The sequence below is a fragment of the Bos indicus genome, chromosome 4 (assembly GCF_029378745.1).
Source record: "Bos indicus isolate NIAB-ARS_2022 breed Sahiwal x Tharparkar chromosome 4, NIAB-ARS_B.indTharparkar_mat_pri_1.0, whole genome shotgun sequence".
Lineage (NCBI taxonomy): Eukaryota > Metazoa > Chordata > Mammalia > Artiodactyla > Bovidae > Bos > Bos indicus.
The window spans coordinates 106,630,250-106,649,030 of NC_091763.1; the positions used below are offsets into that span (position 1 = coordinate 106,630,250).

At 44.7% G+C, this 18,781-nt stretch overlaps 1 protein-coding gene across 1 annotated transcript in view; it reads right to left on the reverse strand.

Moving 5' to 3' along the window:
• Positions 1-812: 812 nt before the first annotated feature.
• The window catches only part of TRPV5 (transient receptor potential cation channel subfamily V member 5), a 33,840-nt gene continuing 15,871 nt past the window's right edge, over positions 813-18,781 (reverse strand). The window contains exons 10-16 of the mRNA XM_019959601.2: positions 12,751-12,837; positions 10,988-11,064; positions 10,587-10,752; positions 10,222-10,288; positions 7,851-8,119; positions 3,326-3,432; positions 813-2,213 (exon numbers count right to left, since the gene is read on the reverse strand). Of these exons, the coding sequence (XP_019815160.1) occupies positions 1,913-2,213; positions 3,326-3,432; positions 7,851-8,119; positions 10,222-10,288; positions 10,587-10,752; positions 10,988-11,064; positions 12,751-12,837 (1,074 nt within the window). The 3' untranslated portion in view covers positions 813-1,912. The remainder of the gene's footprint in view (positions 2,214-3,325; positions 3,433-7,850; positions 8,120-10,221; positions 10,289-10,586; positions 10,753-10,987; positions 11,065-12,750; positions 12,838-18,781) is intronic.

Below are 18,781 nucleotides of genomic sequence, written 5' to 3' on the forward strand. Positions count from 1 at the left end.
CTCAAACCCCCAAAACAAACTGGACAAAGGACTTGAAAAAACATTTCTCCAAGAAAAAAAGATATTCAAATGCCAGTGAGCACTGAAAAGATGCTCAGTGTTGTTACTCATTGAAAGTGAAAGTGAAAGTCACTCAGTCATGTCCAGCTCTTTGCGACCCCATGGACTATACAGTCCATGGAATTCTCTAGGTCAGAATACTGGAGCGGGTAGCCTTTCCTTTCTCCAGGGGATCTTCCCAACCCAGGAATTAAACCGGGGTCTCCTGCATGGCAGGTGGATTCCTTACCAGCTGAGCCACCAGGAAAGCCCAAGAATACCGGAGTGGGTAGCCTATCCCTTCTCCAGAGGATCTTCCCAACCCAGGAATTGAACCGGGGTCTCCTGCATGGCAGGTGGATTCTTTACCAACTGAGCTATCGGGGAAGCCCTGTTAATCATTGGGGAAATGCACAAAACCACAGAGATACCATTGCTTAATCAAAAGGATGGCTACTATAAATTTAAAAAAATAAATCAGAAAATCACATCGGTGAGGATGTGGAGAAATTGGAATTCTGTGCATTGCTTCAGGAAATGTAAACCAGTACAGCTGCTGCCGGAAACAGGATGGCAGTCCCTCAAAAAATTTAATAAATATGTGCCATTAGATCTAGCCATTCCAGTTCTAGAGAACTGCTAGAAGTTTCACAAAACTGCTTTCGCTTATCCTTTAATTGGCTGTTTCCCTTTCCTACTCACCCACATCCCTCCCACCATCACACCCCCACACAAACGCTGCTGCTCCAAATCCGGAATGTGCAGCCCTTTGGGTCTCTATCCCAGTTTATTCTCCACCTCTCTCCACTTCCCTTCATTTGATCCTGAGATGATCAATGGAAGTTTGGAAGTTTTCAGTATCCAAAGAAACTGAAAGCAGGAACTTGGAAAGATAATTGTACACCAGTGTTCACAGCGGTATGACAAGAGCCAAAGGTGGAACAACCCAACTGTCCATCAGTGGAGGGATGGATAAACACAAAGTGATCTAAACATACAATGAGATGTTATTATATTTGCCTTTCAAAGGAATGAAATTCCGACTCACACTATAGCATGGATGAATCTTGAAAACCTTATGTTACATCAAATAAGCCAGGCACAATGGGACTAATGTTGGATAATTCCACTTATACGAGGTAACCAGAAAACTTAAAATCATAGACAGAAAGTAGGATATTGGTTTCAGGGACCATGCGGAAGGAATGATGGGGAGTTCGTGTTTTATGGGTATACGATTTTCGGTTTAAAAAATTCCCCAGATGAATAGTGGTGATGGTTGCCCAACAATGTGAATGTACTTAATACCACTGAACGGCACAGCTAAAAAATGCTTAAAATGGTACATTTTATGTTCTGCATATCATAATACATTTTTTTTAAATAAAGGGAGGATAAATAACCTTTTTTCTTGCAGTTTTCTAGTGTGGGTTTGGCTGTGAGGTGGGGAGAGGGTCCTATGAGGTACAGGAAGAGGTGAGGCTTACAACCTCAGGGCCATGCCCGGCTTGTGCTTCCTGAAGCCCTGGGAGACGTCACAGCTCACAGTCTAGCACCTCATGGGGCAGAAAAGGACATGATGACCCAGCCTTTGGCCTAGCATCCCTACCTGGTATCTTTAGTTGCCAAGCCTAACTCTGCTTGAACAGATACCCTCTTTTCCCAAGATGTGAGACTTCCAAGAAGCCAGAAGGTACTCATTCCTGGGAATGCTGAGGTGATGGGTGAGGTATGGATGGCCTGGGAGAATTCTTCTGTCCACCCCTCACAGGGTTAACAGGCAGGAAGGGCGATGCTTCACAAACAGTATCTCTGTCTCTCTGCCTTCACCCAGGCCCACCTGGAGTCAGGACGAGAGTAACAAGGGTCCTGATCATAACTGATAAACCCGATCGTCTCCATCCCCCTCCCCAAGGTCCAGTCCGAGATTCACGTGTCCCAGGGTGTTGCGTCGAATGATCTCCCAGCCTCGGTGACTGCCGCTGCTTCGAGAGGTGGTCCTGGACAGGGAAGGGGTCGGGAGGGCCAGGGAGGCTCTGGCTAGAAGCCCGCTTTCAGTCACCGAGGGCCGTTTCTCAGGGGGATGCCCTTGTCCTTCCTCCTTGTCTGAGCCCTTGAAAGCTTCCACGTAGCGACGTGCTCGCAAAGTATTCTGGTCTTGGTTGGTCTCAACTCTGAAGAGGTGAAAAAGGAGAAAGGCTCAGTTGATCATGAGGAGAAGCCAAAGTGAATGCGGCACAAGTGGGAACCGGCAATGAGAGCAGAGCGGGAGGAAGCGAGCAGCGTTGAAGCCGGAAGACCTGCTAGGATCAAATCAAGGGAAGTGGAGGATAAACTGGGAGAGAGACCGGAAGTGCTGCGCCTTCAGGATTTGGAGGGTAGCAGGGCCTGTGTGTGTGTGTGTGTGGGGGGGGGGGGGGGGGGGGGTTGTGGGGGAGGGGGGGGGTAGGGGGTGATGGTGGGGGGAATGTGGGTGAGTATGAAAGAGAAAGCAGCCAATTAAAAGATAAGCATGTCATAAGGATGAGGAGATGCAAGTCAGGTAATAAATGAGAGAGGCAAGCCACGTCAGGAGGTTGAAGGTAGGGTATGAAGAAGCAGCTTAGCTTGCAGGCTAGACTAGAAGCTCTAAGAATACACTAGAGGGCTTCCCCGCTGGTTCAGCAGTAAAGAATCCGCCAGCCAACACAGGAGACACGGGTTTGATCCCTGGTCCGGGAAGAATCCCCCGTGCCACTGAACAAGGAAGCCCGTGTGCCACAACTACTGAGCCTGTGCTCTAGAGGCCGGGGCTGGATCTACTGAAGCCCACACACCCTAGAGCCCGTGCTGCGAAACAAGAGACGCCCCCGCAGCGAGAAGCCCTTGCACTAGCGTAGCCCCCTGCTTGCTGCAACTAGAGGAAAGCCCACCAGCAATGAAGACCCAGCACAACCAGAAAAAAATAAACAAATAAGAAAAATAATAAATAAATCTACTGGAAGTGGGGGTCAGGTGGGAACAAGACTAGACCCATTTGAGGAGCGCATGCCCACAGTGGAGCGTGAATATGTGTTCGCCGCGGTTCACATGTCACTGCCCTTCAGACTTCACGGCTGGCGCCACCTCTCCGCACCCCTCCCCTAAACAGGCTAACACAGTCTCACTTCAGAGAGTGATGACTTCCCCTCCGGGTCCAATTTGGCATCCCGAGAATGGAGAGGAGGGTCATACGTGCAGAACCGGGCACCCTGGCTCCCACGGCCTCACACAGGTGGACAGTGCACAGGTCTCCATGGTCACTCACCGCAGGAACCAGCGGTCCCCCAGCCCGTACTTGTACCCACAGATGCCAGAGCGTGGCCACAGGGTGCGAGGCATCTTCCTCTCCAGCATCACCGTGGTGGCCACAACCTAGGAGGAGAGGAGAGACAGGGCAAGAACCCAGAAAGAGCCATGATGCTGAGCGGACCCTGGGGCTACTGACAGAGGGAACCCGGAGGGGAAGGAGGGCACCAGATCAGAAGGGATGCGTGACATCCACCATCCACCCCCTTGCCCGTGTGAGGCGCTATGCTACTGCCTGCCTCATCACTCACCGCAAAAGGAGGGACTATTTTATGAGAGTTTTGAATAAAACAGTGACCCCTGCATTACCATTCAGATTCATGGAAAATGAGCCATCCCATCCAAACTAATATCTTTTCCTTTTACAGAGGAAAGCCATAGACCAATTATTCGAATTTAAATAAAATGATTAAATAGAATTTCTGTGATCTTGGGGATGAAATGATAACTGCTGATGTTGAGGGAATCTGCAGTGAAAAATACACCCATATCCTAAGAAGGAAAAGAGTGGGTTAATGACTCCAAACTTGGTGAGGAAAATTCTAGTGGCATGGCATGTGGCCTGTCCTTTACCCAGCCCTCATTAATAACTTAGATGAAACATAAGACAAGATTATCAAATATGCCTGTGACACAAAACTGGGAGGGATATGTAATAGGCACGATGACAAAGCAATATAAAAATGATCTTACCAGATTGGAATGCTGGTCAAAAACCACTAATGTGAAGTTTAAGTAAACCCAATGCAAGGTCCTACATTTATAGGACTAAAGTGTCAGTGTTAAGGACAGGGAAACCTGGTAAAGGGGCTTAGTAAAATCAGTCATGTAACAAAGTGAGGGTTCTATTTGATCATGAGCCAATTGCATATTTGATAAGAGCCAAATGCATATTTACAAAAAAATCTGACTCCATTTTAGGTGCTATTTATAGTTTAATGTTCAAAGCCAGAAAAGGGATGATCTCTCTTTATGTTGCTTTCCTCCAATCACATCAAGATTGTTCTAGCTTTGAAAGGCCCAGGATCTAGGTCTGAACAGAGGGTCATTCAGGATGGATTGGGTCCAGGAAGCTTGATTGATGGAACGACCTAGGAATCCCTAAAATAACTTAGTTCTCTACTTCATCTTCTGCTCCCATCTTTCTCAGCACTCCACGATTCTTTTGGTCTTTTCTCTGCTCCTGAGTTGTGCCAAGTTCCCCCCACCCTCAGGACTTTCAATCATTCTATTTCCTTTCCCTAGATAGTGCTTTCTCTTTATCTTGAAAGGGACACTTATTATTTCTTCCTGTGCCATCATTCAGCTTCCCCATCTTCTTCTGGAAACAGAGTCCATCTGATGTTTAGAAAATCACTTCTTCTCTGCTGTCAGTCCATCAGTTAGAACAGACTGGACTTCACACAGTCCTGGTTGGTTCATGTATTCTCCCCCAAACTCTACCACCACCACCAGTTCTCCAATCCTTGGTCTTAACCTTAAATGGAAGGATCCACCTATGACCAAACTTGTTGCAATGAAATGGGTCCAGCTCTTTTCAAGGCTACAGATCCACAGCATCAGGAGTCACCCAGAATACGGTAAAAATGGGGCCCCTTGAGACTTTCCTGGTGGTCCAGTGGTTGAGAATCTGCTTTCCGGTGCAGGAGACTCAGGTTGGATCCCTGGTCAGGAAAGTAAGATCCCGCATGCTGCAGAACAGCTAAGGTCACTGCAACTACTGTGCCTTGGAGCTCTAGAACCCTTGCTCTGGCAACTAAAGAGGCCCCCATGCCAGGACAAAAATCCAGTGCAGCAAAAAAGAAGAAGAATAAATAAAAAGAGTGGGGCCACTGGAATGGTATCTGCTCACTCCTTTGTCAGTTTAGAGCTTCTGTAAGCTATCTCAGCAACATGATGCAAGAGACTGACTTAGAGGAGTCAGGACAAAAGAGAACAGCAGAGAAACTTATGTAATGGGTGAGATGGAGATCTTAAACATTCCAGTTATGAGGATCAACACGTCTTCCCACTGTCTTTTTTTCCCGTCTATTTGAGTTTGGTTTTCTGTCCCCATAGCCAAGTGTCCCAATGGATAAAAATCCTAACTCCCATTCCGTCCCCTTATTCTTCTTTTTAAAAAAATATTTATTTGACTGCACTAGGTTTTAGTTTTGGTGTGTGGGATCTAGTCCCCTGACCAAGTATCTAACCCTGGCCCTCTACATTGGGATCTCAGAGTCTTAGCTACCGGACCACCCAGGAAGTACCCCCTTATTCTTCATAATTGATGAATTATTACCCATGTTTAGAGGCTCATCTTAAATGTTAGTCTATCAGGAAAGCACTTTCTAACTTTCCAGTCCAACTCTTCTCTTGCCTCTTGTTCTTAGCATCTTCATTTCCCTACAACACATTTGCTCTTCTAATTACAAGGCTTTCTATGAAGTTTTAATGTCTGTCTTTCCAACTGGCCTGTAAGCCCCATGAGGGCACAGACTACATCATCTTGCTTGTGCTGCCAGATCCCAGATATTTTCCAGCACAGAAGAAGCCTCCAAATAATTAGTGCTAATGAATGGAAAGTCCAAGGGGACAAACAATGTCTCTCTTCAGATATTTTAACGGCACACAGAAGGGAGAATGTGTTGTGCATTATATAAGAGGAAAAAACAGGGGCCAAAGGGTGGCCCAGCTTTTCTATCTTATAGAAAGATAGGTTTCAGCTCAATACAGTATGGACTTTTCTAATAACAAAAACTTTTGAAATATGAAATAGCTCTCTCCTCCCAACCTCTACCCAAATCCACATGATAATAAGGTCTTCAGTTTAATTCAGTTCAGTTCAGTCGCTCAGTCGTGTCCAACTCTTTGCGACCCCATGAATTGCAGCACACCAGGCCTCCCTGTCCATCACCAGCTCCCAGAGGTCACTCAGACTTACGCGCATCGAGTCGGTGATGCCATCCAGGGTTGGCATCCTCTGTTGTCCCCTTCTCCTCCTGCCCCCAATCCCTCCCAGCATCAGAGTCTTTTCCAATGACTCAACTCTTTGGATGAGGTGGCCAGAGTACTGGAGTTTCAGCTCCAAAGAACACCCAGGGTTGATGTCCTTTAGAATGGACTGGTTGGATCTTCTTGCAGTCCAAGGGACTCTCAAGAGTCTTCTCCAACATCACAGTTCAAAAGCATCAATTTTTTGGCGCTCAGCTTTCTTCACAGTCCAACTCTTACATCCATACATGACCACAGGAAAAACCATAGCCTTGACTAGTTGGACCTTTGTTGGCAAAGTAATGTCTCTGCTTTTGAATATGCTATCTAGGTTGGTCATAACTTTCCTTCCAAGGAGTAAGCGTCTTTTAATTTCATGGCTGCAGTCACCATCTGCAGTGATTTTGGAGCTCCAAAAAATAAAGTCTGACACTGTTTCCACTGTTTCCCCATCTATTTCCCATGAAGTGATGGGACCAGATGCCATGATCTTAGTTTTCTGAATGTTGAGCTTTAAGCCAACTTTTTCACTCTCCACTTTCACTTTCATCAAGAGGCTTTTTAGTTCCTCTTCACTTTCTGCCATAAGGGTGGTGTCATCTGCATATCTGAGGTTATTGATATTTCTCCCAGCAATCTTGATTCCAGCTTGTGCTTCTTCCAGCCCAGCGTTTCTCATAATGTACTCTGCATATAAGTTAAATAAGCAGGGTGACAATATACAGCCTTGACAAACTCCTTTTCCTGTTTGGAACCAGTCTGTTGTTCCATGTCCAGTTCTAACTGTTGCTTCCTGACCTGCATATAGGTTTCTCAAGAGGCAGGTCAGGTGGTCTGGTATTCCCATCTCTTTCAGAATTTCCCACAATTGATTGTGATCCACACAGTCAAAGGCTTTGGCATGGTCAGTAAAGCAGAAATGGATGTTTTTCTGGAACTCTCTTGCTTTTTCGATGATTACTTAGCATTAAAGAAGACACTGAATTACCCTCTGACCAATGAATGAGTATATGAGTATACACTGGGTAGGAGCTCAACTAGAAGACCATTAAAGACACTGCCAACTCTAAGATTTTTTTAGGCTATGGTGATATAAAGAAAAAATAATAGAAAAACAGTTATAAAAGCAAATACAAGATAAGGTTCAAATGAAAAGCTAGAACAGATAAGGACAAGAAAGTTAAAAGGTGAAAGATTTATATGATCTGAAGAGAAATCAGAGTATAGAATACATAAGAAGAAAGTTTCTAGTTGCCTCTGGAGTCAAGGATGACTCCTGAATCTACCCTGCTCCTGTGGTCAACACACAGTTCCTGGGTGTTGATCCTAACCCTATGCTACCATCCTATCAACTTCTTCTCCTCCATCTATTCAAAAATTCCTCTGTTGAGATGACCACCCGCATTGGGTTGTTCCATAACTCTCCTAAGAGCCATCTACCCTGACAGATCCCACTTTGATTTTTCTCTCCGTCCCCTGACCCTCAGTAAGACTAACACTAACAAACTCACCTGGGCCCTCCAGAGCTCGTCCTGTTCATGGGCCACCCGCCAGTGTGTGTCGCCCATCATGGCGACCAACAGGTTGATCATAAGCAGCGTGGCGATGATGGCGAAGGCAAAGTAGACGATGCTGTACATGAAGGGCAAGTCCACATCGTAGTTGGCGGGCCCATCAATGATGGTGAGGAAAAGCTCAAAGGTGCTGAACAACGCCATGGGATAGTCGTAGAACTCCCCCAGAGCGGACGGGTCCTCTGTCTGGAAAATGATATAGAACGCTGCTCCGCCCAGAAAGAAGGCATGGAGATCAGGAAACAGGGAGTTATCACAATAAGCCTGGGCCTGGTCAGTGTTCATTCTACCTCCAGTATATATCTCCATACAATTACACATACGCACATGCATGCATGCGTGTGCATGCTTGCTCAGTTGCTCAGTCATGTCCAACTCTGTGACCCCATGGACTGTAGCCGGCCAGGCTCCTATGTTCATGGAATTTCCCAGGCAAGAATACGGGAGTGGGTTGCCATTTCCTACTCCAGAGGATCTTCCCCACCCAGGGATCGAACCCATGTCTCCTACATTGGCAGGTGGATTCTTTACCACCTGGGAAGCCCACATACATGCACACACACACACAGATGTAGATGTGTAAATTATACATATTATTTAAGTCACATTTTCCCTGTGTACTTGGCTAACCCTGAGATATCCTATGACCAAGCTTATCACTCTGGATAATGGCAATACTCAGAATTTAGCTAACGTCTATCATCTATCTATCTATCAATAGATATATATAGTATATGTCACCTACCTGGATTTTACATTTTTAGAACCAAATATTTAAAAGGCATATTGTTACAAGAATGCATTTTGATATATGGCAAAACCAATACAATATTGCAAAGTTAAAAAATAAAATTAAATTAAAACAAAAATAAATAAATAAAAAATAAAAATGCTTTGCCAATATAAAATAAAATAAAAAATCAAAGCAATAAGAAAAAAAAAAGAATGCATGAAATCTCCAACAGCTTTAAAGAACTGAGCACATGAAAAGTCTAAAAGAAAAGAACCTAAGAAAAAAAAATCTCAGTGTTCTCTAGATAGTCATCCATTACTCTGAGATTTCCTGAGTGTTCTTGGACCATTGCAAAAAATGTGATGTGTAGACTACTGGATAGTATTAGCTATCCTGGAAACTTTACTACAGCATCAGAACCTCTGAAAGCTTCATCCCTGTATGGGGAATGGAAATCTAAATAAGGTGACCCCAAGAGCAGAGCTAGGGTCTATGACAAAGCATGGTTTTGCAAGAACCAAGAACAGATGCTTTGGGAGATCTGTAGAAAATGGCTCTGCTACATCCCCTCATTCTGCATACGTATAGATGAGGGTGGGGAGGAAGGGAACATGAGGAATCCTCCAAACGGACAGACTAAGTTTTACCCTCTCAGAGTTCTCATCTTGGTGTAGTTTTTCCATCTACTGTTTTCTGGGAACCCCCATTAAGCGAGGAAATGCCTAAGAAGGAATGGCACCCTTTGTACGAAGAGCCCGGGGTTGGGGTCCTCACACATCACCCTGTACATCCACCTGCCTTCCAGAGGTTCAGCCGCAGACATGGAGAACTGGATTAGAGGCACCAGTGTTTGCTTTTCCTTCCTCTCTCTGCCTTCTCTGAAGAACTTTCTTCTCCTGTTCACTTGTGCTCTCCCTCCCTCTGCTCTGTCTCACCTACTCTGCTCTGGATGTTTCCTCTCCTCCTTCCCTGGAACCCTCTCCCTACTCCTTGGGCCATGACTGGGTCCCCTCTGGCCGTTGTGCTTCAAGCCTCTCTTCACAACTGTTCTGTTTTCCTCTCTCATTCTTCAAACCCTCCAAACCCTTTTGTTGTACCTCCTTCTCCAAATTCCTTTCTTTTCTTTAAACTTTGACTACATAAATGGAAAAAAAGGGGGGGGCACTTGATGTGTTATTGAATGCTTTTCATTTATTCTTCTGAAGTGTCAATATAGAAGAATTAAATACTGAACTGTTTGCCTATGGCACCTTTCACAACTGGCCTGTCTTTCCTGTTTCATATCTGTCTCTCTTCAAAGCCCTTTCTTTATCTCTCCTTGAAAGATGCTGCAGGGCAGTTAGTCAACATAAACATGATTGACCAGAGCTTTAGAGCACATGAGTTCATGCTCTAGGCCAACCTGAGTGACCCTGATCCTAAGCATATGAGCAGGTTTTTCAATTCACTTTCCACTAGGAGGAAAAAAAAAGCAAAAGGGAGTGCAAACGAGAAATAAGTGAGAGCAAGAGTGAGAGAGAACCTTCTGGAGAACTGAATCCCATGCTCTGGAGGAGAAGCGAGTGATGTTCTCACCTGAGGCGAATCCCACAATAACCACAGCCATCAGCCAGCAGAAACGCAACAGGTCTCCAAAAATCATCTGCAGAGAGCAGAGAGGGGAGGGAGGGTGGGGGACCATGTCTCCACCTGCCTCTCAGCAGCTACTGCTGCTAGATCAGAAGTCACCAGAGTCCCATCAGACCTAGTAGGAGCCTCATTTTTTTGCTGTTGTTGTTGCTCCTACTCCCTCCCTTGGTCTGGGAAAGGTCTAATGTCTGAAAGTTGGAGAAACTGTGGGGCAAGCACTTTTTTTTTTTTAAATTTTTGCTCCCACTCCCTCCCTTGGTCTGGGAAAAGTCTGATGTCTGAAAGCAAGAGGAAGTGGAGAAAGCACTGACCTTCTGGATCATGATGGTGAAGGGGCCCAGCATCTGGAATCCTCGAGCAAAGTACATGACGCTGCACCAGCCCAGCACCAGGGCGAAGGACATGGGTACCACCTCCCCGCTGGTGTTGGTGAGCCGCATCACCATGGTCACCAGCACCAGGAAGGAATAGGTGATGCTGGGGGGAGAGAGGGGAGGGGGCTAATGAGAGGAGGGGCTGGGAATATTCTAGGTCCCTTCTAGCGTGGCGCTGACTTGCCCGGAACCCACCACTCAACCACCTACACATACACAGTCACACACACAAACCCAGAGGAGAAAAGTCCCTGGAAGCAAGAGTCCCAGAAAGGGATAGGGAGACCTGAAATGTTTCTGGCAAGGGAAGGCAGGGGGCCGGAAGGAAGAACACTCACGTGATGACATGGAATGGCCCCCCGAGGACAGTTTGTCCAAAATAGCGGGAAAAACCGACCCTGAAGATATCTGGGATCTGGAAAAAGACCGGACGGGGGAGGAAAACTGTAGACTTCAGTTCAATAAATCACAGCAACATCTTTTTAAATCCATTTCCCAGAATAATGGAAATAAAAGCAAAACTAAACAGGTGGGACCTACTTAAACTCAAAAACTTTTGCAGAGAAAAGGGAACAAAAAACAAAAAGACAATCCATAGATTGGGAGGAAATATTTGCAAATGATGTGATTGATAAGGGATTAGTCTTGAAAATTTACAATCAGCTTATGACACTTAGTAGCATCAAAATGGAGAAGGAAATGGTAACCCACTCCAGTATTCTTGCCTTGAGAATCCTGTGGACAGAGGTGCCTGGAGGGCTGCTGTCCATAGGGCCGCACAGAGTCGGACACGACTGAAGCGACTTAGCATGCATGCATGCATTGGAGAAGGAAATGGCAACCCACTCCAGTGTTCCTGCCTGGAGAATCCCAGGGACAGAGGAGCCTGGTGGGCTGCCGTCTATGGGGTCGCACAGAGTCGGACACGACTGAAGCGACTTAGCATGCATGCATGCATTGGAGAAGGAAATGGCAACCCACTCCAGCATTCTTGTCTGGAGAATCCCAGGGACAGAGGAGCCTGGTGGGCTGCTGTCTATGGGGTTGCATAGAGTCAGACATGACTGAAGCGACTTAGCAGCAGCAGCAGGAGCATCAAAACAAACAACTCACTCAAAAAATGGGCATAAGACCTGAATAGACATTTCTTTAAAGAGGACAATAGGCACATGAAAAGCTGTTCAACATAGCTAGCTATTAGAGAAATGCAAATCAAAACTACAATGAGATATAATCTCACACTGATCAGAATGGCTATCATCAAAAAATCCACAAACAGTAAATGCTGGAGAGGGTATGGAAGGAAGGGAACCCTCCTGCACTGCTGGTGGGAATGTAAACTGGTCCAGCCACTGTGGAGAAAAGTATGGAGGTTCCTTAAAAAACTAAAAACGGAACTACCATATGACCCTCAATCCCACTCCTGGGCATATATCCAGAGAACAACAGGATCTGAAGGGATACATGTACCTCATTGTTCATTGCAGCACTGTTTACAATGGCCAAGACATGGAAGCAACCTAAATGTCTGTCAACAGAGGAATGGATAAAGAAGATGCGGTGTATATATACACACACACACAATGGACTATTACTCAGCCATTAGAAAGAATGAAATGAGGCCATTTGTGGCAACATGGATGGGCCTAGAGTGTCATTCTGAGTAAAGTGAGTCAGATGGAGAAGGAGAACTATCACATGACATCCCTTATATGTGGAATCGAAAAAGAAATGATACAAATGAACTTACTTGCAAAACAGAAAGAGATTCACAGACTCAGAAAACAAACTCCTGGTCACTGGGGGTGGAGGGGTGGTTGGGGACTTCAGGAAGGTCATGAATGCACTGCTGTGTTTAGAGTGGCTAACCAATGGGAATCTACTGGACAGCACAGGGAACTCTGCTCAAGGTTATGTGCCAGCCTGGATGGGAGGGGAGTTTGGGGAAGGATGGATACATGTCTACGTATGGCTGAGTCCCTTCACTGTTCACCTGAAACTACAACACTGTTAATTGGCTATATCTCAATACAAAATGTTTTTGGTGTTAAAAAAAAAAAAAGATAAAAGACTTCAGTCTGAGGGCTCAGCTGCACCTCACCTCTAGGAATAGGATGATCGCTGACCCGATGACCGTCATCAGCTCCCCCACCAGCCGGATTTTATCCTGCTGAGTCACGTAGGCCTCCTGTGGTGAGACATTCAGGATCAGAAGTGCTTTCTGATGGACTGAGAGGCAAATCTTTTTGAGTAAGTGGTCTAAAGCAACTCAGCTCTATCCAAGATGAATAAGAGCACCCCTTACCATCACCATCACCACCCACGCCCACTGTATTTGTCCTTGCAGCTCAGTCTATGACCAGGGCATGGGTCTAAGTAAACCAAGATGCAATATACTGGGTTGGCCAAAAATACATCTGGGTTTTTCCATACCATCTTACGGGAAATCTGAATGAACTTTCTGGCCAACCCAATACAATATATATGTTCCATATGCTAACAACTTGAGTTACCACTTAACAACTCACTTCTTATGCTGTTGAATTATAACTTACGATGATGTGTGTACTGAGGGGCTGAGGTCGCATTTAAGTGCATCAGGTTAAGAAAGTTAAAGTAACAGGAAGAGTTATTAGTGGCTTGGGCTGGTTTCAGCTATGCTGAAAGGCCAGCTTTTCCAACCTTGCTGTGGTTCCCAGCAGGTAGAATATAAGCACACCACAGAACTCGGGTTCTGGGATGGACCCAGAACCTTCTAGCTCCAGTGAGACCTTGAATCAGTCACTAAAACTCCCTGAGCTTGGGATGTCTCATCTGTAAAATGGAGACTATAATGGTTACCTCCTAGGGTTTTTGTGAAGACCAAATCAGATAATGTATTTGGATGTATTATAAGCCACAGAGCACTATAGATATATTCATGCTTTGTGTTAAGTCACTTGAGTCGTGTCTGACTCTTTGTGACCCCATGGACTGTAGCCCACCAGGCTTCTCTGTCTATGGGATTCTCCAGGCAAGAATACTGGAGTGGGTTGCCGTGTCCTCCTCCAGGGGATCTTTCTGATCCAGGGATCAAACATATCTCTTATATCTCCTGGTGGTTTCTTTACCACTAGGGCCACCTGGGAAGCCCCATAGGTAAATTCATTGTGGTTTTATTATGATTTGGCAATATAGAAAAGGGCTTGCTTGCTTGCTAACTCGCTTCAGTTGTGTCTGACTCTGTGCGACCCCATAGACGGCAGCCCACCATGCTCCCCCGTCCCTGGGATTCTCCATGCAAAAACACTGGAGTGGGTTGCCCTTTCCTTCTCCAGAGAAAAGGGCTAGAGACACTCTATGGTTTTCGATTCTAAGGAAGAACTTGATCTTATCCTGGATGGTAAGTGTCAAAGGTATAGGCCTAAGGTCAACATGAATAAAAACCATCCTCCTCTGCACACCTTACTTCACAGTTAAAAGCTTGCAGTGTTACCCAGATGCAGCAATCAAATTCTACAATAATGCTCCTTAACTTTTTTGAAGTTATGAGCCCATCTGAGAATATCATGAAGACCACAGGCCCTCTTTCTGGAAAACTGATCATGTATATATAACCTCCAGATGAAATTGTACAAATAATTTCAACACACACTCCCAAAAGTTCCCCTCAGACTTTTGGGAATTCTGTTCTCCTAGATCATGTCTTTGAATTGTGCACCCAAGACAGGACTTGAGAATCCCTAGGGATGATCTCCACTGAAGAGGATGGGATCCCTCGTTAGGCGTGAGAACCACCAGTCATCTCTGTTCTACTGATAAACGGAACCTCTATGGGCTACTTCAGTAGTGTGCTCACTGGTCCAGTGAGAGGCATAACTTTTGAAACAGGAAGAGATGCTACGTAGTAGGAGGTGCTCATGGCTTCCCTGGTGGCTCAGTCAGTAAAGAATCTGCCTGCAGTGCAGGAGATCTGGGTTCAATCCTTGGGTCAGGAAGACTCCCTGGAGAATGAAATGGCAACCCACTCCAGTACTCTTGCTTGGAGAATTCCATGGGCAGATCAGCCTGGACAGCTAGTCAATGGGTGGGGGCGGGGGGGGGGGGTGTGCTGGGTCACAAGAATCAGATACAACTTAGCAACTAAATCACCACCTCAGGAGGTGCTCTAGGGTATAAAGAAGGCACCCATCAAATATCCTGTGGCCTCAAAGAGGGTATGTGTCAGCTCAGAAGAAGCCAAGGATATAATCTTTAGGGAAGAGTAGAACCAGAGTTACTAAGAGATGGTAGAAATGTTTCAGATAAATCATATGGGACCAGGGAAGAGCAGGAAAGGAATTGGTGACTGTGTACCTTTAGTAAACAACATTCTCTAACAATCTGTGACTAGACTTCAGTTCTTTTGCTGGTGCTGTTCCTTAAAGAACTGATATCCTGCCAACTTTTCTGATGTTTACTTCTCTTGAGAGACTGGACAATTTTATTTTATCATATAGTGAGTGGTTTCCCTTTTGCTTTGCTCTCAAGGAAGCTCAGAGGTCTTTTATTTTTTATTTTTTTTAATCTCCAGCTCTAGCAACTGTCTTTGAATACCCTATCCTCCATCCAAAAATTCAGATCATAGATCTTGTTCTTTTTCTTTATCTTAATGTTCCCGTTGCATCTGTCTTTCACTGTGAAACAGGCAAACTCCTTTTGAGAATCAGATAGTAGGATAAATAATAAGTTTGTTAATTTTAGGGACAAAATAACACTAGATATAGAAATAAAATAATGGCATCTGTGCCATATATGTGTCTATACACAATTTTTAAGAAAACTTTGGACCTTCGTTGCATGCAAGTGAAAGTGAAGTTGCTCAGTCGTGTCTGACTGTTTGCAACCCTATGGACTATAGCCCACCAGGCTCCTTCATCCTTGGGAATTTCCATGCAAGAATACTGGAGTGGGTTGCTATTTCCTTCTCCGGGGGATCTTCCCAACCCAGGGGTCGAACTCGAGTCTCCCACACTGCGGGCAGACTCTTTATTATCATCTGAGCCACCAGGGAATCCAGGACCTTGGTTGCATATAGCTGGAAAATTGCCACCAACTTTTTCTTTGGCTCAACTAAGAGGAGGAGGATACCTGTTGGCCAGGAGCTTTGTGGTGATTAGAGCACCCCTAGAGGACAGCAGGAGAATGGTATCAACTCTCTTCCTTGGGATGAAAATGTAAAAAATGAATACTAGGGACAGTTTGAAGAGACATTACTTTTCCAACAAAGGTTCGTCTAGTCAAGGCTATGGTTTTCCTGTGGTCATGTATGGATGTGAGAGTTGGACTGTGAAGAAAGCTGAGCACTGAAGAATTGATGCTTTTGAACTGTGGTGTTGGAGAAGACTCTTGAGAGTCCCTTGGACTGCAAGGAGATCCAACCAGTCCATTCTGAAGGAGATCAGCCCTGGGATTTCTTTGGAAGGAATGATGCTAAAGCTGAAACTCCAGTACTTTGGCCACCTCATGAGAAGAGCTGACTCATTGGAAAAGATTCTGATGCTGGGATGGATTGGGGGCAGGAGGAGAAGGGGACGACAGAGGATGAGATGGCTGGATGGCATCACTGACTTGATGGACGTGAGTCTGAGTGAACTCCGGGAGTTGGTGATGGACAGGGAGACCTGGCGAGCTGTGATTCAAGGGGTCGCAAAGAGTCGGACATGACTGAGCGACTGATCTGATCTGATCTGAGGGACAGTTTTGTTTACCATCTACGCCTCCTGGGTCTGCCCTTCATGAGCACCACTTTGCTTGTTCAACAGATTCCTTTCTGAGCAGGAGTTCCCCTGCTCAAGTTCACTAGTAACAGAGGTGTCCAGAGATACCAAGCTTTGGCCTCTGTTCCACTTGGTTTGGGGTTTCCCTGGTGGCTCATTGGTAAGGAATCGACCTGCAATACAGGAGACCTGGGAAATGTGGGTTTGATCCCTTGGTTGGGAAGATCCTCTGAAGGAGGAAATGGCAACGCACGCCAGTATTCTTGCCTGAAAAATCCCATGGACAGAGGAGCCTGGTGGGCTACAGTCCATGTGGTTGCAAGAGTGGGACATGACTCAGTGACTGGACACACACACGCGCTTGGTGTCTGACTGCCCTAAAGTAGCTGTCTCCATCTCTCTGTCACTTAAAGTAGCCTGCAGAGCACCACAATCTCCTGAAAGCCCCCTTCCTTGCTGCTCTCCAAGACCACCACACAGACCCTTTCATAAGGTTGTTGTTGTTTTTTTTTTTAATAAAACCCCTCTCTCTGGAAAACAAAGGGTAACATGCATGTGTGAAAGTTGCAATGAAAAGAAAAGCAGTTCATACAACTCAGTAGCAAAAAACCCAAACAATCCGATTAAAAGCTGGACAGAGCACCTGAACAGACTTTTTTCCAGAGAAGACACACAAAGGGCTGGCATTTGTATGTCAAAGGTACAGAAAAGATACTCCGCACCGCTCATCATCAGGGAAACGCAAGTCAAAGCCACAGTGAAATATCACCTCAGACCGACTAGGACGGCCAATATTACAAAGACAAGAAATCACAGTTGTTGACAAGGATGCAGAGAAGAAGGAATCCTTGCACACTATTGTACACTACATAAATTTGTGCAGCCACTGTAGACAACAGAAGGGTGGCCCCTCAAAAAGTTAAAATGGAATTACTACATGATCCAGCTTCTAGGTATATATCCAAAAGAACTGCATCATAAAACAATTATCCTCCAAATAAAAATAAATAAAAAAATAAAGGAAACGAAAACAGAATCTGGAAGAGATATCTGCACTTCTGTGTAAATTGCAACATTAGTCACAGTAGCAAAGCTCTAGGAACAACCTAAGTGTCCATCAATCAATAATGGATAAAGACGTGATATATATATTACACACACATACACATGGGCTTCCCAGATGGTGCAAGTGGACAAGAACCCGCCTGCCAATGCAGGAGACATGAGAGATGCAGATTTGATCCCTGGTTTGTGAAGCTTTCCTGGAGTAGGAAATGGCAACCCACTCCAGTATTCCTGTCTGGAGAATCCCATGGACAGAGGAGCCTGGTGGGCTACAGTCCATAGGGTCGCAGAGTCCAACACGACTGAAATGATTTAGCACGCATGCACACACACACATACATATGTATACATACAGGTACACATATATATGTGTGTATATATATACATACACACACCAGAATATTATTCACCTATGAGAAAAGAGGAAATCTTGTCATTTGTAACAATATGGATGACTTGATGGCGTTAAGCTAAGTGAAATAAGCCCATCAGATTAAGACAAATACTGCATGATATCACTTACATGTGGAATAAAAAAAAAAAAAAAAAAGGCAAACTCCTAGAAAAAGAGAGTAGAAAAGTGGTTGCCAAGGGCTGGGTGCACAGATAAAATAAGGAGAGATTGGTAACAGGATACAAAATTTCAGCTATAAGGGGAATAAGGTCTGACGGTAAAACAAGGTGACTAATAGTTAATTACACTGCATTATACAACTGAAATTTGCTAGGAGAGCAGAACTTAATTATTCTCACAAAAATAAATAAATATGTGAGGTGATGAATGTGTTAATAGATGATAGGAATCCTTTTACAATGTATATGGATATCAAATCCCTGTGATGAACACTTTAAATACCTTACAATATCAATTGTCAATTATATCTCAGTAAAGCTGAAAAATAATGATAGTAGTGAACTTTTAAAACATTTCCCTTTTCTTTGATTTCAAGATAAATTCTAGTATTTCACACTCATGTGTAATATGGCTCTTGTTTGGAAGAGATACTCTTTTACAAAGTGGAGAAAGGTTTTAGTGTTTTAAACATGGACAGGGGCACTGAATTATAATGAATGACTTTCTGAGGTCTGTTAAACTGACAATCAGAATCCCCTTTTCATCAACCACCCTTGCACTTCTAGAATTAAACTCTAAACTCAACGTGGTAATAAGTTTTTCTTTGAATTTTTTAGAATTTTATTCTTTGGGGATTTCATTCAAGATTTCCTATCTATAAGGAAAGACCCATCTGTAGCTCTCTAGATTTGTGGTTCTTATGAAAAGGTTTGGGGACCAAGGGTATGTTTGGCAAAATTAACTGTAAATTCACT